The following is a 21,375-nucleotide window of genomic DNA, read 5'->3' as shown; positions in this document are numbered from 1 at the left end:
CGAGGCTGCGGGGGCCACTGCAGTCTAGCCTGGGTGGCAGAGTGAGACTCCAACTCCAAAAAAAAAAAAAAAGACAGGTTTCAACATGCCGGGAGAACTAAGGAACCAGGAAAGCAGGGAAGACTGCTGGTCCTCTGCCCCACAGTGAGCCCTCTACACAGATCGAACATCTCTATGCAATCCTAAGGACTCTGGGTTGCAACAAACCTAAACAAGCCAATAGAAAAGTAACTACACCTGAAGTTAACATAAACTTTCCCCCTCAATGTGCTGAAGCGATATAATAATTTTATGACACTTTATTTTCAGAGGGTGCTCATAATTTAAGTGTGATTTCATTCCCAAAACAGTCCTAAGTGGGAGATGAGGTAGTTATCTTCACCATGTTACAGCAATGGGAGAAAAAAAAGCATGTGTCTAAGGGTCTATCAATACTTATACTTAATTCAACTCCACAAACATGTTTGCGCACCTTCCACATATTAGACTGGGGTTAGGGACAGGCAGGGGGATAAAGATGACTTGTTCTGGCCCAAAGGCTTGTCTACTCATTCCACTCATTCTTTGAACAAACATGGGTTGTCCACCAAAAAATGCCTGGTCCCCTGGGTGTGGACTCTATCTCATACAGTTTGCATTTTAGTCAGAAGAGACAGACGTAACACATTACTAAACGAACACATACACATGCATTGAAAATAAATAACCACAACAAACAAACACAACTGCAACCCGTCCCATGGTGGTGAGTGCAATAAAGACTTAAAAAGGGTGGGATTCTTGGCAAAGGTTGTGCTCTGGTCACCTGCCACGGTGCCGGACCAGGTAGACACCTGCACTCGTGGGTCAGCTCTTGGAACTCTCAGAGCATCTGACCAGGCGTGGCATCCACACTCTACGACCAAGCATACAGTTCAGAAGCCAGGCAGGTTCACCCAAACTTCACACAGCTGGCATGCACCCGGGTATGTCTGACTCTAAGACACGTTTCTTAAGCTCAGCTAGTGGCTCCTGGTTCCCCAAAGCCTGGCAATCTACACTCAAAAACCCCACTAAGCTCCCCCTGGCCCTTGGAAGGAGTGGTGCACTGGTACCACGTGGGCAGGACTTTGCTCCCTCCCCAGGGGCCACTTCAGAGGGCTTGCTTGGGTTAGCCCCAGGGGCCCTACTGCGAGGCCAGGCCTCATTCAGGACCATATTCCAAACCTGGTCCGCAGAGTGCCAGCTGTCCCGGGCACTGTCACAGCGACCTTTGGTTTTAGGTAGCCCTGTTGAACGCTAACCTCACACAGTTCTCGCAGAATCTGTTCTCCAGCGGCGCTCTGAGCTGGGCATGATCACACTTTCCACTTTAGGGACGGCTCCTGAGGGCCGAGAAGTGGGAGGGCGCGGTCAGCGAAGAGGATACGACAGCCCTGCAGCCCTGCTGGGTCCTTAGGAGAAAAGAGGTGGCCATGGGAGGTGCTCTGAAAGCCCTGAGCCAACGAAAAGGCAGGTCATGTCCCCTCCCAAGGCACTGGGGGCATGAGAGGGGCTATCTGCAGGGGATGGAGTCCCAGAGATGCCCACCCTGCCTGCGCATGAGCTCCCGGGGAGGAGGGAACCAGGAGAGGAGAGAGTGAGGAAGGGGTGGGGCGGTCAGCGCTCGCCAGCCCTCCGGGAAGGCCTCCGGGAGGCAGAGCCACCCTCTAAGCAACATCCCAGGCCCTCCAGACGCCGGGCCGGCCTTATTTTGATCCAAGAGGCCTAGGTTTAAGGTGGAGACACCTCCGACCTCTTCGCGGCCCTGGGGGAGATCTCCGTGGAGACCCGCAGGTCCCAGTGAGCGTCTCCGCGGGGGAAAGCCTCCGCAGGGGTCTCTGGAAGCTTTCCATGGGGGTGTCTCCGTGGGGATCTCCAGGGTCCACGCGGCCCTGCGGGAGATGGCAAGCATCGAGGCCGGGCCGTCGCCGGCCTGCCTGGGGTCCCTGTGGCTGTGGGATCCCCACAGAGCTTCCTCAGGGTGCAGCCCGGGACTCGGGACTCCAGAGGCCAGCCTGGGATATGAAGGGTGCGTCACGTGGACGCGCTGCAATGCGCGCAGACAACGCGGGTCCGCTGAGACTTACGGAGCGCTCCCCGCTCCCGCCCGTGGTACAGCCCGGCTCCGGCACGGCCCCCCCCCTCACGCCCGCCGTGGTAGCGTCCGGGCGGGGCCCACCGTGGCCACGCCCCTCGGCGGTGCGCGTGCGCAGGTTTGTTTGCGGCAGTGCTGTAGGTGAGAGCTGGGCGCCCTGCGGGCGGGTAGCGACAGCAGCGAGCCCAGGTGAGGGGACGGAGAGTCCAGGTGAAGGAAAGGGGTAGGGGCCCAGGCAGGGGGGATGTCCATGTGAGGGGAGCGGTGTGCCCGGGTGAGGGGGTGAGAGTTCAGGTAAGGAGCCTGGAGGGGTCCAGGTGACGGGGGCGGGGACACGGGTGAGGGTGACGGACTTGAGCGGCCAGGTGAGGGCCAGGTGTAACCGGGTCCAGAGTGACTCCGGGTGTTTGGCGTCGCGGCCCCGCCCTCTGGTGGGCGTGCTGCCCCCTGGCCGAGCTGTCGTCCCCCCGCCCGTGGACGGTGTTGCACCGGCTGCCCGGGGTCGTGCCGGCGTGTGTGGTGCTCCGCGGTGCGCAGGGGGCGTGGGGGCCGAGCGCGGACGCCGACTTCGGGCCCCGTGAGCGGCGCAGACGCAGGACGGAGGGAAGGGAGAGCTGAGGCGGCGCCGTCGCGCGTGACTTCGGCTCCGCAGACCTGCCGGGCGGGTATGGTCCGGTCCCCTGTGTCCGAGACGTGGAGATGACTCCTCCAGAGCCTGGCCTGGCCTCCAGAGGAGGTGTCACGTGGGTGGGGTCTCTGCTGGTCACCAAGTTAGCTGGGGTGGGGAGGAGGGGGCGTCGGGTCAGGTCAGCATGGGGTAGGAGGAGACAAGTTTCTGGGTCAGGTGAGGACAGGGTGGGAGGGGACAAGGTTCTGGTCAGCAGGGTGTGGGGGAAGGGGGCCCTGGGTCGGGTGAGCTCAGGTGGGAGTTGGCTGGGCAGGGCCCTGACATTAGCTCTGGTTTGGGGGTGTGTGGATGTAGGGGAGCCGAGCTGGGACTCCAAGCTTTTGTAGATTCTTTGTGGGGGACTCCTCTCTGAAAGACTGGGGAGAGGTGGCTGTTTCTAAGGCCCTTTTGAGTTTACCTTCTGTGTGAAATCTTAGCTGTCAAGTTTCTGCTTATCTCTCTTCCTTAATTTTGTTTTTTTTACTTAAAACTTTTCAGCCCAGGGGTTCGAGACCAGCCTGGGCAACTTGGTAAGACTTCGTGTTTACAATAAATCACAAAAATTAGCCAGGTGTGGTGGCCTGTATCTGTAGTCCCAGCTACTTGGAAGGCTTAGGTTAAAGGATCGCCTAAGCCCAGCAGGTTGAGGCTGTGGTGGCCGTGAGCGTCCTTCTTGAGCTCCAGCCTGGGTGACAGAGTGAGACTCCATCTCAAAAAAAACTTTTCAGGAAGGTTGGGCGAGGAGAAAGCACTGATGACGTGTTGGTGACGAGGGAACACCAGGCAGCTACCCCTTCTGAGCTCTGGCAATTCAGTGTCTATCTCAGAGAAGCAGCACTATAGCCTGGCCACCATGCTCCAGGCTGTAATTGCTGTGGAGGTCCTTCCCAGCAGCCAGTCTCTCTAAAAAGAACTAAAATAACAGGTTCTCTGGGTGACCTCAGAGCCTACAGAGTCTCAGGTTACACTTAACTCATTAATGAAGGATCCAGCAGGATGACATGCCAGTTCAAAACACGCTCACAAAACTAGAATTTTTGTAGTGAGTGAATAAAAGGAATGCTGAAATGAGACTGCTAGTTAGGTACAAAATCGGCAAGTATCTTACATGCAACGAAACCACACTTTTGGGGTTGTTTTTCTTCTGGGTAGAAAGGAGAATTAACTTTTCAGGTTGTGAAATGTATGGGCCCCAATCAGCGGTAAATAGTGAGTTCAGTTACTTTTCCTACAAAGTTAAGGGATTCTCAGGGACTCTGTAAAGCAGTGATCTAGCATAGCCAAAAAAAGCAATAAACCATTTTTTTTTTCTTTTTGATTTCATCTCCAAATTTTGGATAAATTATCTTTTTTTTTTTTTTTTTGAGTTGGAGTCTCATTCTGTCGCCCACACTGGAGTGCAGTGGCCGCTCCCGGCCACCACAGCCTCGACCTGCTGGGCTCCGGTGATCCTTCCGCCTCCGCCTTCCAAGTAGCCGGAATTACAGGCATGTGCTACCACGCCCGGCTCATTTTTTGATTTATTGTAGAGATGAGGTCTCGCTGCCCAGGCGGGTCTCGAACCCGCGGGCTCAGGCAATCCACTCACCTCAGCCTCCCAAAGGCACGGGATTACAGGCTGAGCCACTGAGCCCGGCTTGAATGAATTATCTTAACATAAGAATACTAGTTCCTGTAGCAGTTTATTCCTGAACAGGAGGAGCTTACAGATGCATGACAGAGCTCAAGGGTCCTGGTGGTCACTGAGCCCCAGTTCTAGGTCACACTGCAGCATCATCAGAGCTAACGCTCTTATTCATTTGCTTGCATTCAAATTTTTAAAAAATGCATGGTCCAGTGCAATAGAAGAGCTTAAACCCCGACTTCTTGTAAGAGAAGAATAAGATATTTGTAGATACATATTTTTGCCAAAGAAATTGAAGATCTGCTTCAAGTCAGGAGATGGGGCTTTGGCTGGTGTTGAGATGGCAGCCCCTCTGGGACTTGCTTCTTTTCTGATTGCAGTTCCTTAACTGCTGAGATGAAGGTGCTGGCGTTGAAGGACTCCAGACCCTTCTAGATTGAAAAAATAGGATGAGTCTGTGCTGGTTGGTCTCCGTTGTACCCAGGAAAGGTGCAGTAGCTTCCAGTTACACATTACACTTAAGGCTTCAGGCCACACGCAGGAGTCCTTAAGTCTGGAGCTTGGCGCCAGGCAGACCCACAGCAATGAAATGGTGGTGACTCCAGTGTCCCTTTTTCACATCTAAGGTGTGAGGGCTGTGGTTGGGTCAAGGAGCAGAAATAGAAGCAAAAGGAGAACTGGAGACTTTCTCACAGAAGGCCTGCCAGAACAAGGCCTGCCTTCACTTCTGTGACTATCCGTCTGGTGACGCGGCCAACCCCAACTGTTTCTAGTGGAACAGTTGACGCCACAGAGAGGGCAGCAGGGCTCTGCAGGACCCCAGGGAGGGCTAACTGGCTGTCTAGGCTGAATCCCAGCACCCTGCAACTGGGCCTCACCTTCTACCCTCACGCTTAGTCAGTTGAGGAATTCACCTCCCTGGTGCATCCCTGGCTGGAGGGTGCTGATTGGCACTAACCAGTCTCAGAGATCCACAATAATAAGTTAGACAATAGCACCAGCCTGCTCGGAAACTTCCTTTGCCCATAACTGTATAGAAACACACATAATTAGGAGGTTTTGAGCAAAGAATCAGAATGGGGATTGGTTATAGGTTTTGAAGGGGTGGTATGTATTCCAGTTTTTATGATCTGTTGATTCTGTCTTTAATATGCACTTACTCAGTAACTGCCAAGAGGGTTTGCCTAGTCTCAGGTCTGGCTCTCCTGCTTCTGTTCCAATGCCTGACTTTAACTCGTTTGCACTTCTTTCTTTAGATACGATAGTATTTCCAAATAGGTACCTAGAAAGTTTGAAGACCTGGAAGCCATTTTCTCTTCTGGTAAGGATTAAGTACACTAGCTGAATGGTCCTGGCTTGTAGTAGGTGCTTCATGTCCTTTTGTTCTGTGTGTGTTTTTCTTTCTTTCTTGATCAGACACTGGAGCCCAATGTGGTTAAGAAAGAAACTTGTTTGAATGGTGAAACCAAGGTCAGATCCACTAAGCTGACTACCCTACTTGATCCTTGGTCCTCATGTACCGGAGTCCCTCCCAACCCAACCAAACCAAAGATTTCCTGAAGCACCACGTGGCTCACCATGTCCACTGGGGTGGATTTGGGTCATTGCTTTAGGTAGAGCTTTCCAGAGTCAGGGGGACCCTCCCATTTCAAGGCAAAGGTCCCATAGAAGTTGACTGTCTTGGCCAAGCCCACATTGATGCAATTATGGCAAAATGGGACCTGTAACCCAGACCTCATGACTGACTTGCAGAAAAGAATAAAATTTAGGAGAAATCCATGTTTTAACAGTTTGCAGTTTTGTGCAAGGGTAACTTTTTTAATGGATTGCCATTCAGCGCTTGATAGTGTGGCCTCCTTTCCCCCCAGCCTAGATTTTGTTTACCATGGTGCGCTGTCTCCCCTCCAGGCCTTAGATGGCACTTGAAGTTGGTCTACTTCTGTGAAGTGCATGGGGTTTGGAAGGTGACTTGCTGTAGATCAGATACTAGAGCCAAGTGCTCTTGCCAGCCCCTTAACACGGTGTTAAACTTGATCTGTGAGCTGGAGGGTGTTTGGAGATGTGTGAGAACATTGGAGTCTTGCCATACGTGACCAGAGGCAGGGGCTGCAAGGTATTGGCCATGGACAGAGTGGCCTCAGTTGTCGTCCGTGACATCCTCAGAGAGCACTCCTCTTGACCCTGAAAACACACACGAGGGACAGAACAGCACGGGAGCCATCAGGAATCCGGGCAGAACGTGAATACCAACAAATTCATGTTTGTGTTCACACACAGCTAGCCTGTGTGATAGCTGAAATGTTAGTGTAGGAACAGGAAAACAAATGCTGTTATTGTTTTGCCTTTGATTATATGACCATATCAAACCAAGATTTAGTAGTTATCAGCATTTCCTTTGTTTTACTTGCATTAGGTCCCAGGACTCAGATGTGGTGTATGCTTGTGAGCTAATGCTTTCTGCATTCTTGAGGTGTGGTCACAGTGACTATTTTCACTGAATAATGCTTGACCAGTTTTTGCTAAATTATCACAGATGAACAGCTCCTTCATGCTCCTGGCATTAGTCCTGCTGTGCACAGTTGGGGCCCCCTCCAGAGAGAGGAGGGCCCAGCTGTGTGGGGAGCTTGTGCTCCCAGTCCTGCTCTCTGTCTTCTGAGTGTGGATGACTAGAGTTCTCTGCTGTTAGAATCTAGTCATATATTCAACAAGTATTTCTTGAGCATCCACTGTGGGCTAAGCACTGCAGTGGAGATGTAATGAAGGACAGGCACATGTGGCCTTGCCCTCAGAACTTGTTGCCCAGCAGAAGTGAGGATGTAGGAAGAGTGCATTTAAGATCCTATAGTGGAGGAATACAGGGTGCATCGGGGGCTTGTAGGAAAGATACTAACCTAGTCCATACCGCTGGTCTGGGAGGGCATCTGGAGCAAATGGCCTCTGAGCCAAGACCTGAAGAGTAAGTTGGAGCTCACTGTACTGGGGGCAGGGACAAAGTAAAGATGTATCTGGAAGAAGGCTCAGCATCTGTAAAGTCCCAGAGGTGAGGGAGAACGTGGTACTTTCAGAGAATTGGAAGATGTAGCATGGAGTGAGATGGGAGGGGTGGTGAGAGTAGAACTCAGTAAGGTAGCTAGGTTATACTCCGAAGATTTCTGTAGGACACGGTCAGTTCAGACCTATTCTGCTGGCATTGGGAAGCCATTTCAGAATCAGCCAAGAAATACCACAAGGAATAGGAACTTGATTCTTATAACATTATGACAAACGAGATGACTAGATGTAGTGGCTTACACTTGTAAGCCCAGCACTTTCAGAGGCTGAAGCAGGAGGATCACTTGAGACCAGGAGTTCAAGACCAGCCGAGCAATATAACAAGACTCCATTTCTACAAAAGATTAAAAACTTAGCCAGGCATGGTAGTGTACACCTGTAGTCCCAGCTACTCAGGAGGCTGAGGTGGGAGGATTGCTTGAGCCCAGGAGTTCAAGGCTGCAGTGAGCTATGATCACACCATTCCACTCTAGCCTGGGAGTGACAGAATGAGACCCTGTCTCTAAAAAAATAAATAAAATGAGGTGTCCATCTTCTTATGAGGAAGCAGGAAAGTACTTAAGTGTGTCAAGCATAGACTTGAAACCTATTTTATGCGATCACCAAGTTTCGTTAAACTTAAGGTAGAGCCGGGCACACTGGCTCATGCCTATAATCCCAGTACTTTAGGAGACTGAAGTGAGAGGAATGCCTGAGTTCACGGGTTCAAGACCAGCCTGGGCAACTTGGCAAGACCTCATCTCTACAATAAATCAAAAAATTAGCCTGGCATGGTGCATGCCTGTAGTTCCAGCTACTTGGCTGAGGTAGAAGAATTGCCTGAACCCAGCAGGTCTAGGCTACGGTGACCGTGAGCATGCCACTGCACTCCAGCCTGGGCAGCAGAGTGAGACTCCGACTCAAAAAAAAAACCAAAACAACTTAAGGTAGAATAGGAAATGGGTTGGTTGTGGATAGCATAAATATTAAAAAAAAAACACAAGGAAAGAATGAACTTTTGTTTTAGCGTTGTTGCAGAGAAAAGTTACTAATTTGTTGAACATACATCCATATGGTTCACAATCTTTTCCCTGTCAGGAGGCAGCCAGTATTACTAAGAGGAAATGAGTTTTTGAAACAAGGTGCTAATTATGTGTATCCATGGCCCCTAGGTCAAGTGATCATTATGTACTTATCTACTTAGGGGACTTTTTTCATGCACAAATTTATTTAAAATATTACATAAAATTACCTTCAGGCTATATGTATTGCTGTATAAGAAACAAAAACTTTTTACATTTAGATTTGGATCCCATCCCCAAGATATCTCATTATATATATATATGCAGATATTTCTTTTTCTTTTTTTTTGAGTTGGAGTCTCACTCTGTCACCCAGACTAGAGTGCAGTAGCCGCTCCCAGCCACTGCAGCCTCGACCTGCTGGGCTCCAGTGATCCTTCTGTCTCAGCCTTCCAAGTAGCTGGAACTACAGGCATGTGCTACCACGCCCGGCTAATTTTTTTTTAATTTATTTATTGTAGGGATGAGGTCTTGCCAGGTTGCCCAGGCGGGTCTCGAACCTATGGGCTCAGGCAATCCACGCACCTCAGCCTCCCAAATGGCGGGATTACAGGCTGAGCCACCGAGCCCAATTTATGCAAATATTTCTTTTTTCTTTTTTTCTTTTAAAGATGTGGGGTACAATTCAGGATTTGGTATATAAGTGGTCATCATACAGGTAAAGTTTAGGCTTCCTTTGGTCCCCACTTTGCCTGGTTTGAGATCAGGTACCCTTATTGATGTTGTGTCCCTCCACCCCACTCCACCCCCACCCTGGCAGTATCCCAGTACTGCCAGGCAGCTTAATGGACTTTTCCATGATTAAGATGAGAATCCTCACCTTGAGTTTGAGAGCTGGAGAAGGCCATAAAGAGTCCCTGGTCCAGGGTAGGGCACAGGCTTCATCTGCTGGTACCTCAGATGGGGAAGGGCACCCAGTGGGTTGAGCAAGTAGGAGCCCGTGAACTATTTGTAGGGATTGCCCTGGTTGTCTGAAGATGGCCTAACGTGGACGCTTCCTTCTCAGATGGAACCTCAGATGGAGGCTCTTGTTTCAATGAGAGCATACTGAGGACTTATTTTTTTCCTCCATTGTTCATAAGGATGTTTATAAGGACATCTAGACGGCATTGCATGATGATAAGCATGATGCTAAAACACCCATTTGAATGCCTGCTGTGCTCTAGGCATTGCTCTAGTCCTTGACATCCATCACCACCTCTAGTGTTCACTGTGCCACTTTCTATGTGAGAAAACTGAGCTCCAGAGAAGGACAGAAGCCATGTGGCCAGTGAGCAGCAGAACAGGGATTTGAACCCAGGCATGCCCGCTCCCAGTGCCCTTTTTGCACACAGTCCTGTTCGTAAATAACTTCTCTACCTTGGAGTACTCGGGTAATGTTCTTGTCTCTGGTTCTGGAAGTAAACTGCTTTAACAAAGTATGTTCCAGTGTAATTATTTAAGTGTATTTCATCCTGTGGAGCCTGTGAATTGTGTAACTTATCGACAGACCGCCATGAAGCTAGAACTTTGTTGAGGAATACCCGTAGGAAGAGCATAGGACCATGTGTTTATGTTAGCAATGTTCTGGCCTTCTGTTCATGGCTAGACCCCCATCTTTTTCGGGGGGGTGGGTTGGAGTCTCACTCTGTCCCCTAGGCTGGAGTGCAGTGGCACACTTATGGCCACTGCAGCCTCGACTTGCTGGGCTCAAGCGATCCTTCAGCTTCAGCCTTCCAAGTAACTGGAACTACAGGTGCACTACTCCACCTGGCTTATTTTTTTTGTTTATTGTAGAGGTCTCGCCAAGTTGCCTAAGCTGATCTCGAACCCCTGGGCTCAGGCAGTCCTCTCACCTCCACCTCCCGAAGTGCTAGAATTACAGGTGTGAGCCACCACGCCTGGCTGACCTCTCCATCTTTAATGTTATTTTCTTTCCTTCTCCTCTGCCAGTGAGGATGTTATCTTACTGTGTTTGTGTATCTTTGTAAGTGAATTAAGAATAAAACGGGCGTGGTGACTCACTCCTATAATCCCAGCACTTTGAGAGGCCAAGGTGAGAGGATTGCTTGAGCTCACAGGTTTGAGACCAGCCTGGGCAATTGACGAGTCCTCATCTCTACAATAAGTTAAAAAATTAACCAGGCTTGGTAGTGTGTGCCTGTGGTTCCAGCTCCTTGGAAGGCTGAAGCAGAAGGATCACCTGAGCCCAGGAAGTTGAGGCTGTGGTGGCCGTGAGCATGCCATTGCACTCCATCCTGGTCAACAGAGTGAGACTTCAACAACAACAAAAAGAATAAGGTATAGAATTGAGAAGACATTTTTTATAATGTTTTTGAGTTACTGGGGTAGGAATTGATGTGTCCTGGCTTCTATTCAGTCAACATAAAGTGACTTTTTTTTCTTTAGATTGAAGACGGGTACATGACGATCCCAGGGACAGCTGCCCTGACTTCATTTTCTTGGACGAGTCGCAGCATCGGTCCCAGAAGTCCTGTGTTGGCCCCAGAACTCCCAAAGAATACAGTTTAGGACAATGAATCCAGCAAGTGATGGGGGCACATCAGAGAGCATTTTTGACCTGGACTATGCATCCTGGAAGATCCGCTCAATGCTTGTGGTTGCTGGCTTTATCTTCTACCTGGGTGTCTTTGTGGTCTGCCACCAGCTGTCATCCTCCCTGAATGCCACTTACCGTTGTTTGGTGGCCAGAGAGAAGGTATTTTGGGACCTGGCAGCCACACGTGCAGTCTTTGGTGTTCAGAGCACGGCCGCGGGCCTGTGGGCTCTACTGGGGGACCCTGTGCTTTATGCCAACAAGGCACAGGGCCAGCAGAACTGGTGTTGGTTTCATGTCACAACAGCGACAGGATTCTTTTTCTTTGAAAATGTCGCTGTCCACCTGTCCAACTTGGCCTTCCGGACGTTTGACTTGTTTCTCGTTGTTCACCATCTCTTTGCCTTTCTTGGGTTTCTCGGTTCTGTGGTCAATCTCAGGGCTGGGCACTATCTGGCTATGACCACCCTGCTCCTGGAGATGAGCACCCCCTTTACCTGCATTTCCTGGATGCTCTTAAAGGTAAGTGTTTCCTGTGTGGCTTCTGCATGTGTCAGTGAAAGATGACATGCTGAGCAGCGTACCTGGCCCATTTAATTTTGCTTTAGAACTTGGTTGTGGACTGTGCCATAAACTCACCAGCAAACTAAATTACAACACACGCATTCAGTAGCAAACTCATTTTGGTTGAGTGCCGTCTTGGTTGTTGTTGTTGAGTTGGAGTCTCACTCTGTTGCCCAGGCTGAAGTGCAGTGGAACACTCACAGCCACCCCAGCGTCAACCTGCTGGGCTTAGGCAATCCTTCCGCCTCAGCCTTCCAAGTAGCTGGAATTACGGGTGCATGCTACTACATCTGGCTAATTTTTTTTTATTTATTGTAGAGATGCGGTCTCGCCAAGTTGCCCAGGTTGGTCTTGAACCCCGTGGGCTCCCAAAGTGCTGGGTTTACAGGCTGAGCCACCGAACCCAGCCCATTTTCTTGAATTTAAATCTTTTAGGCTTTCTACTCTGTGGGGAAAGAAAACTCAGTGGATCTTATGACTCAATAGGTAGCATTTGTAAGCTCTAGAAAACATGATTTTTTTTTCTTTCAATACTTAAAAAAAGGAGGTAATATATGTGTGATATACACATCTTTTTCGCTATTTATTTATTTATTTAGAGTCGGAGTCTCACTCTGTTGCCCAGGCGGAGTACAGTGGCTCAAAATCATGGCCACCACAGCCTTGACCCCCTGGGCTCAGATGATCCTTCCACCTCAGCCTTCCAAGTAGCTGGGACTACAGGCACATGCCACCACTTGTGGCTAGTTTTAAAATTTTTTTTTTTTTAATTTATTTTAGAGACAAGGTCTTACCATGTTTCCCAGGCTGGTTTCAAACTTCTGGGTTCAGGCAGTCCTCTCACCTTAGCCTTCCAAAGTGCTGGGATTACAGGCATGAACCGTCATGCCTAGCTTACTTTTTTATTTTCCTTTATTTTTATTTTTAGTCGGGGTCTCACTCTTCGCCCAGGCTAGAGTGCAGTTGCACACTCATGACTCGTCACAGCCTCAACCTCCTAGACTCAGGTGATCCTTCCACCTCAGCCTCCCAAGGCGCATGCTACCATGCACAGCTAATTTTTTAATATTTTTATAGACTCGAGGTCTCACTATGTTGCTTTTGCAGAGATGAGGTCTCGAACTCCCAGCCTCAAGTATTCCTCCTGCCTCTACCTCCCTAAGTGCTATAATTACAGGCATAAGCTATCATATCTAGTCTTAAAAAATAATCTTTAGCATATTTTGCTATCTTTTATGACCTATTATATTACATTGTTCACAGGATATCTTATATGAAACTTGAAATACTGCGAATGTTTAACCAGTCAACATGAATGGTTCATGTTATTGAGCATTTCTTGTGTATAGGACATTGGTAGTCTTTGAGAGGAAAAATAACCATAAATATCACTCCTGCCCTTAGGATCTAGTTGGAAAGATGGTATCAGTCCATCAAAGGTGCATTAACAATATAAACGGTGCGGACTGTTCACAGGTAACAAACGTGGACACCAGCTGTGAGTCAGCACCTGGGAGCTCAGAGAGACTAGTCCTGCTGGCCCTGGCTGGGTCTAAACAGGCTGTATAAGCAGTTACAGGATCGTGTAGAGAGCTCATGGACCCAGATGAGGACCAGCCTGGAGCTGCAGGTGAGGCTCACCTGAATCCTAGGGAATGAACATGGGTGAGCTGGCTCCATCATCACCAGCATAGAGCATCACGAGGTAGCCATGGAGCTACAGTTCCCACAGCAGGCCAGCTGGAGAGATCCTTGCGAGGGTATGGCTTAGAGGGTGGCAGGAGGTATTTGGGGGCAGGTATGATATGGGTAGACCATACCAAGAAGGAAGGGTTGAAATGATGGATAGATTGAAAAAGCCACATAAATGGCCCAGCCACTGAATTCCCTTGCTGAGCAAATGAATGAAAGTGAAGCTGCCAGTCTCAGCATGGGCTCATTTTAGGAAGATACTGTGATCTGGGAGCCCATCATTACCTGCCCAGGCTTTTGGCATTCCAGTGTTCTCTGTGTGTGTCCTCTCTACAAGAGTGGAGCCTTCTCAGGGACTCAGGGCAGTACTATGGCTTCTCTGGTTTCTCTGGTTGGAGTCAGTGTGCAGTGCAGGGGTGTTGCTGGAAGAAGAGGCTTTGGCCCACTCTCTGCCTTGCCCACTCCTCTCACACGTGGAAACACTGGATTTCAGAAGTCACTCAGCTGTGTATTACTCAGCAGAAAATAGTGTTCTTGAAAGCAGAGGAGCTTGCTCACATTGATGTGCTAAAGAATACAGTAGACAGTGGCCTACATTAAATCCCACAAGAGATCGCGTGATGGGATAATTTGTGTGTTTTGAGGAATATGTTAATAGTTATCTTAGCCGGGCTCGGTGGCTCAGCCTGTAATCCTGCGCCTTGGGAGGCTGAGGTGAATGGATTGCCTGAGCCCGCGGGTTCGAGAACCTCCTGGGCAACTTGGCGAGACCTCATCTCTACAACAAATCAAAAATTAACTGGGCGTGGTAGTGTGCACCTGTAGTTCCAGCTACTTGGAAGGCTGGGGCAGAAGGATTGTCAGAGCCCAGCAGGTCGAGGCTGCAGTAGCTGGGAGTGGCCACTGCACTCCAGTCTGAGTGACAGAGTGAGACTCCAACTCAAAAAAAAAATAGTTATCTTGCATTTTTATTATTTTTTGTTCTTTTTAAAATTTATCTTTGTATAGAGATAGGGTCTTGCTATGATGCCCAGGCTGATCTCAAACTCCTTAAGTGATCCTTCCACCTCAGCCTCCCAAAGTGCTCAGGTCACAAGCAACAAACAGAAATCTTTCCTGTCTCTCCAGTCCCCAGGGGAAACCAGTATTGGCTATTCTCATTTATTTGTGCTTCTCATGGAGCCAGGTGAGGGGGACAGTGCCTCCTGTAGGACTTGTTAATGCAGGCATCTCCAGCAGTTCATACTCCTTAGGTGTGGTGGTGAGGACAGACTCCATGAGTGACCACTTGAGTGAGAGGCTTTATTTGGGGGTTTTGTATGTTCTCTAAAGTTTTTAGGATGCTGTTTGTGCAGGAAGGATAAACTTAAATGCTTTTATCTTTACAAAACATATTCTTCTCAGTACTTGTGCACTTCTGTCAATCCTGTTTGCTTTCATGAGCAGTAACGCATGCTGCAGCAGGCTCTATGCCAGGCACTGGGATATAACAAGGACGACTAGTGGTCCTCTGGAACTGGAATCTGTGAGTGGACTTGCGTGTGTCCATGCACCAGTGCACACATGATGACAAAGGATTCTGGAAGCTGGAAATTTGTGAGGGGCAGACCTACATGCAACCATGCTTCTGTACACATGTGAGAGAAGGTTCTGGGAGCTGGAATCTGTGAGGGGCAGACTTGTGTGTAGTTGTGTTGCGGTAGTACACACATGGGTGACAGGTTTCTGGTAGGGGCAGACATGCATGTGGCTGTGTCTTTTCCTGTGTTTTTTTCTCAGCCCTTTTGTTTATTTGCTAAAATCTCAATATCTTTAGTTGCTCTCACTAGTGAGTGGAAACCCACTTGGTGTGTGAGATTTTCTGTGTCCTAGTAGCTCCACTCGTAGGTCTGTGCCTAACCCTAATGTACCCATATGTTCACTTGAAAAGAGTACTGGGATCATCTTAGCTGCACTGTTCATTTGGCTCCAGACTGAATCATACCCAAGTCTCACCATCCATGGAAAGGCATATGAGCTGGGTTTGTCCACACAGTGGAAGGGTGGACACTGATTTGGATGGTTTACACATATACATTGTTGAGAGAAATTAGCCAAACCCAAGAGTACATATTATGTGATTTCATTTTATATACAGTCATGTGTCACTTAACATCGGGGCTGTGTTCTGAGAAACGCATCATTAGGCCATTTTGTCATTATGCAGACATCACAGTGTGCACTTACGTATACCTTGGGTGGTGTAGCTAACACACCTAGGCTGCATGGTGTAACCTACTGCTCCTAGAATACAACCCTGTATGCCTTGTTACTGTACTGAATACTGTAAATAATTATAACATAATGGTAAATATTTGAATCTGAACATGGAAAGGTATAGTAAAAATATGACATAAAAGATAAAAAATGGTATACCTGTGTAGGGCATCCACCATGAAGGGAGCTGATAAGACTGGAAGTTGCTCTGGGTGAATCCGAGAGTGGTGAGTGGGTATGAAGGCCTAGGACACTGCTGTAACTACTGTGGATTTTATGAACACTGCACACTTAGGCTACACTAAGCTTATTAAAAAATAACTTTCTCGCATGAGCTCAGGGGTTTGAGACCAGCCTGGGCTACTTGGCGAGACCTCATCTCTACAAGAAATCAAAAAATTAACCAGGCATGGTAGCACATGCCTTTAGTTCTGGCTACTCAGAAGGCTGAGGTAGAAGAATCGCCTGAGCCCAGCAGGTCAAGGCTGCGGTGGCCAGGAGCGTGCCACGGCACTCCAGCCTGGGCGACAGTGAGACTCCGACACACACACAAACACAGAAAAAATAAGTAACCCTTTTCAATCATAACCTTAATTTACTGTAACTTTTTTATTTCATAAACCTTAACTTTTTAAAACTGTTTTACTCTTTTGTAATAACAACTTAAAAACACATTGTACAGCTATACAAAAATATAGCCTTATTCTATAAGCTTTCTTCTATTTTCAAACTTTTTTACTTTTTATATCTTTTTGTTAAAAACAGACACAAACACATTAGCCTAGGTCTACACAGGGCCAGGATCGTCAGTTTCACTGTCTTCCACCTCCACATCTTATTCCACTGGAAGGTCTTCAGGACCGTAACATGCATAGAGCTGTCATCTCCTGTGATAACAGTGCTTCTTCTGGAACACTTCCTGAAGAACCTGCCTGAGGTTGTTTGACAGATAACTTCAAAATAAGTAGAAAGAGTACACTTTAAAATAACAGTAAGGATCACCTGAACCCAGCAGGTTGAGGCTGCAGTGGCCTTGAGCCTGCCACTGCGCTGCAGCCTTGGTGACAGAGTGAGACTCTGACTCAAAAAATAAGATAACAGTAAAAAGTATAGTAAATACTAGGCCACAGTAACTTTTTGTTCATCATAATTATGTAGGATGCCCGTCATATAAGCAATCAGTCCTTGACTGAAACAGGCACAGAGCCTAGATGCAGCTATGGGTGCAGTTGTCCGGCCTCACCTGGATCTGGGCTCATCTGGTGCTTCCACTGCAGGTCTGAGGGCAATGTGAGATGGGGGACATACCTGTGTCAAAGTCTAGTCTTACCCTTGCCACCTTGGGACCTGGTGATGAAGGCCAGGTGGCAGAATGACCATACTGTTTATCACCCACACATTGCCAGGGACTGGCCCAGGCAAACTGGGGTCTGCAGTCACATCTACAACTGGGAACTGACTACATTTGTCACATTTGTGCCTTCTGCTTTAGACTAAGAACCTCCATGAACTTATAGCCTAATCCTTGTAGTTTCACATACAAGGAAATAAACTATCAACACCTCATGTTTGGTTTTAATCCCACCTCACTTAACCATCCAGACTGATGATCGCAGGTTCTTCTGGTGTGTGTGTTTTCCTCTGTTTCCTTTAATTTGGAGACTCCAGGCTTATTTTAGACCAGGGAAAGTATGTGGTCACAACCTGCCTCAAGGTGGCCCCAAACACAGGTCTGTAGTTGGATGGGGCAAACTGTTTGTGGAAAGCCCTGTGGCTTCTGAAGGTGGTGTGAGCATGAGCATTGAAATGCGGAATACTTGATTCAGCCTGCAGTTGAACAGTCATGTAGCACAAAGCCTATTTTATAATAAGTGTTGAATATCTCATGTAACTCATTGAATACTATACTGAAAGTAAAAAGCAGAATGATAGTGTAAGTACTCAAAGTATGGTTTCTACTCAATGCCTGTCACCTCTGCACCATCATAAAGTAAAAAGATTGTAAGTCAAACCATTGCAAGTTGGGAACCATCTGCAAAAGCTAATATACCCGAGGTTTTAAATATTTTAAATTGCCAGAAAAAAATTTAAAGTTAGAATATTTTGGAGGCATATTGTCTTAGCTCAGACTGCCCTAGCAAACCACCATAGACTAGCACCTTAAACAACAGAAATTTCTTTTTCGCTGCTCTGGAGGCTGCAAGTTCAAGATCAAGGCACTGGCGGTGTCTGGCGAGAACCCACTTCCTGGCTAACAGGCGCCAGCCTTCTCACTGTGCTCTCACATAGAGGAGAGGGAGGGTCTGGTTTCTTGTGGCACTAGCCCCATCATAACCTCATCTCACTCTAATCATCTCCCAAAGGCCCCACCTCCAAATATCACTGTATTGGAAGTTAGGGCATTGACATCTAAATTTTGAAACAGACATTTGGTGCGTAACAGGTATTATGTACAGAAAACTTCATCATCATGGTGTTAGGAAAAAGCATGGATGTGTCTAACAGTGGGAGAAGGTTTGGTTTTTTGGTTTTTTTTTTTTTTAGTTGAATTCTTATGCTGTCGCTCAGGCTGGAGTACAGTGGCATACTCACAGCTACCACAACCCCAACCTGCTGGGCTCAGACAATCCTTCTGACTTAGCCTTCCAAGTACCTGGAACTACAGGTGCATGTATCATGCCCAGCTAATTTTTTGATGTATTGTAGAGATGAAGTCTTGCCAAGTTGCCCAGGCTGGTCTTAAACCCCTGGGCTCAGGCAATCTTTTCACTGCCTCCCAAAGTGATGCAATTACAAAGTAATGAGATTTTTCATGAAATTATTTTTCGGCACATTCATAGTATTTCAAGCAACCAACGAGTTCCTTGTTTTTCTTAGTCTTAGTTTCCCTATACATTTTTTAAGGTAATCTCTTGAATCATCAATTTTTTTTGTCAGAGCTGTGTGTACATATTTTTATGACATTATGAGAATACATTTCCTTTATTTGATCTAATGACTCTCAGAAGTTGGTTTATAGGATCCTCTTCAAGCTGTTGCAGATGTATCTCTAGTAAAGTCAGCTCCTTTTCCTGAGACCACTGCTGGTTGCTGCCTGGGTGCAGCAGCCCACCCCATCTCTTGTCTGATCTCAAGGTGGTCTCTAGTCCAGTTCCCCCATCCCTAACTTCTAAGTTTCTTTCTGGCCAAGCTTTAGACTGTCTGGTGCTGAGGAGGCCTGGCTGCCAGGTCCTGCCTCCCATGGTAATAATTATCATCTTCAAGTTCTCTGTTCTGGTTTAGCTATGACTGCTGGAAACTATTTTTAATGTAAATTTAGCATAATTTTAAGGCAAGCCCATTTTGGTCTGTGGCCAAGGGTTAAACAAACAAATTAGGAGACATATTTCACCCTCTATTTCTTCTAACAGGTTTTTCTCCCAGGGTCTAGGTGTGAGAGTTTAACATACATATTTCTTTAGTTTTGCTAAATAAATATTGCTTATTTACTTAATTTGTGCAAATTCAAGGGAAAAAGATTGAAGTGAGATTGAAAGGAAGATTGAGTTTTGCTTTAAGGAGCAGAAGTCAGAGAGCAAGAGGAACAGCAGGTGCACAGCAGAGAAGGACGCACCCTGCTGGCCAGGCTGTGCAGAGCCAGCGCCGGTAAGAGCATATAGCCTTGGAACAATCCCGGTGCTTTGAAATGAATTTGTTATGTTTGGCGAAGTAAGGTAGCAAATGCCGTTTTAAAATGTGAAGGATGAGTTTTAACAGTTTCATATTGACTTCTGTGTCTATCTGTCTCCCTGCAGGCTGGCTGGTCCGATTCTCTGTTTTGGAAGCTAAACCAGTGGCTGATGATCCACATGTTTCATTGCCGCATGGTCCTGACCTACCACATGTGGTGGGTGTGTTTCTGGCACTGGGATGACCTGACCAACAGCCTGTACCTGCCTCATTTTGCACTCTTCCTCGTTGGACTGGCTCTGCTCACACTAATCATCAATCCATATTGGACCCAGAAGAAGACTCAGCAACTTCTCAATCCAGTGGATTGGAACTTTGCACAGACAGAAGCCAAGGGAAGTTGGTCAGAAAGGGCCAATGGTCAGGTGCTGCAGAAGAAGAAGTCCTAACAGCTCGGGGGCCAGCTGCCTCTGAGATGCCAGTGGACGCAGGCACACGGATTCTGTGAAGCTCCATGAATAGTGACTTTTGAATTAATGAGGTAGTGACTGTTTTGTGTTCAGTTCTAAGTGAAATACTAACTTTCTTTCTCATTAGTATTAATTCTGACGTAGCCACAAAGTATTTGTAAGGTCCTGATTCACCTTGATTTGCAAATTTTTTGCCATCCTAATTTTGTGACTTTTCCGGCTGATTCTGTAAGCGTAGCCAATGGTAGACCATGTTCAGCATCAAGGAAAGGAGTCCACGGTGTCAAGGCATCACCTGTGGAGTAGGGAGTGGCTTTGTCTGAATACTTGAAGTGACTTCATATTGAAGTGCCACCTGGTGGATGGGGCAGGTCAGCACAGAGTCTTTCCAGTCACTCGCCCACATGCTGTGTGTTTTATCCCGAAATCAATTATTTTTTGTTGTAATGAACTGGCCTAAGACAGAAAATAATATGATTTGTTACCCTCATTACAATTTCCCAATATATGAAATTCTAAACTCAGGGGTACAATAGTGTTATCTGGTGGCAGATGGTACAAGAACATCATGGGGTAATGACCCTCCAGTATGCTGAGGCACCTTGGAGTTTACCCACCCTGACATGGGTATGGGGTGGTGGAGGTGAACTCTTGCAAGTTTTTTTGAACCACTAAATTTGCTTTAAAATGAGAATATTTTATTCATATTGCTCAATTGACAAAATAAGGTAGGTGTTTAGTAACCAGATTTGTCTAGATTTTACAGCTGTTTTTAATTGGCTTTGGTGCCCAAACTAGACCCTAATTCCTCAGTTGGTGTTTCTCTGTAGATTTCAAGACAAGGTAGTGATGTCATTCCCCCCCAAGCTGTGGGGTAGATGCAGTGGGGCCCTGGGGTCCCTCGACACTCCTGCAGTGGCCCCTGGCAATGAAGTACCTGATGACAGGTCCCAGGGAACACTACTTTTACTGTTTTGTGCCCGGGTAGAATCTGTACACCAATTTAGCAGTCTTATTGACAGACATACACTTTTTTTTTTTTTTTGCCATGAATGTGCAATTAAAAGTGAAAGCTTATTTTTTACCAAAAGTACCTTTGAAGTACTTATGGAAAGCACGTGTTTGTTCATGAAAATCATGTGTGACGTGTTCATATGTATCATGGAACTCTGAGAATAGTGTATTTTGATTATTAGTGCTTTAACTTTATTGATTATGCTTAGGTTAAGGTATATAATAACCTATTTGTCACATTTTAAGAAGTGATCTAAATCTTAAACATATCCAGCAAATGGTGTTTCTACGGAGACTATAAACTGAAAGGCCTGTAGCTCCTGGCAGCCTGCTCTGTCTGTGCAGCCCTGCCCTTGTGGAATCAGTAATAAAGTAATGATGTTTATGTAAACCAAATGGTGTCATTCCTGTTTCTCAAAATAAACTTACCTGTTCATATCACTGTGAATGTTTTCTGTCTTGGAGATACAAAATGTGATGATAAATCTTCAAGTGTTCAGAATTCAGTTTGAAGTTTTAGCCTAATTTTTACCTGACCTTCACTGGGACTTTGACCTTCTCATGAGTTCATGCTTTTCCTCCTGTAACTTCGTACATGTGTTGTTTGTATGTGTAGAGATGGAGGTGCCATAGGGTAGCACCAGCTCACCTGCTC

At 47.2% G+C, this 21,375-nt stretch overlaps 1 protein-coding gene across 2 annotated transcripts; it reads left to right on the top strand.

Moving 5' to 3' along the window:
* The first annotated feature begins 2,237 nt into the window (after positions 1-2,237).
* On the top strand, positions 2,238-21,158 carry CLN8 (CLN8, transmembrane ER and ERGIC protein). 2 transcript variants are annotated; one of them, XM_021709530.1, is made up of 4 exons: positions 2,478-2,492; positions 3,034-3,038; positions 10,908-11,577; positions 19,362-21,158. In XM_021709530.1, the coding sequence occupies exons 3-4, from the start codon at positions 11,035-11,037 to the stop codon at positions 19,683-19,685; spliced, it is 867 nt and encodes a 288-aa protein (XP_021565205.1). In that variant the 5' UTR covers positions 2,478-2,492; positions 3,034-3,038; positions 10,908-11,034; the 3' UTR covers positions 19,686-21,158. The 2 variants fall into 2 exon arrangements, with proteins under 2 accessions (XP_008050194.1, XP_021565205.1); XM_008052003.1 differs by lacking the exons at positions 2,478-2,492; positions 3,034-3,038 and adding an exon at positions 2,238-2,305.
* Positions 21,159-21,375: the final 217 nt, after the last annotated feature.

The sequence above is a fragment of the Carlito syrichta genome, unplaced genomic scaffold, assembly GCF_000164805.1.
Source record: "Carlito syrichta isolate Samal-C Ts95f unplaced genomic scaffold, Tarsius_syrichta-2.0.1 Scaffold251683, whole genome shotgun sequence".
In the NCBI taxonomy this organism is placed as follows: domain Eukaryota; kingdom Metazoa; phylum Chordata; class Mammalia; order Primates; family Tarsiidae; genus Carlito; species Carlito syrichta.
Note: the sequence above shows the minus strand (reverse complement) of the source record. Positions and strands in the feature narration are given on the sequence as shown.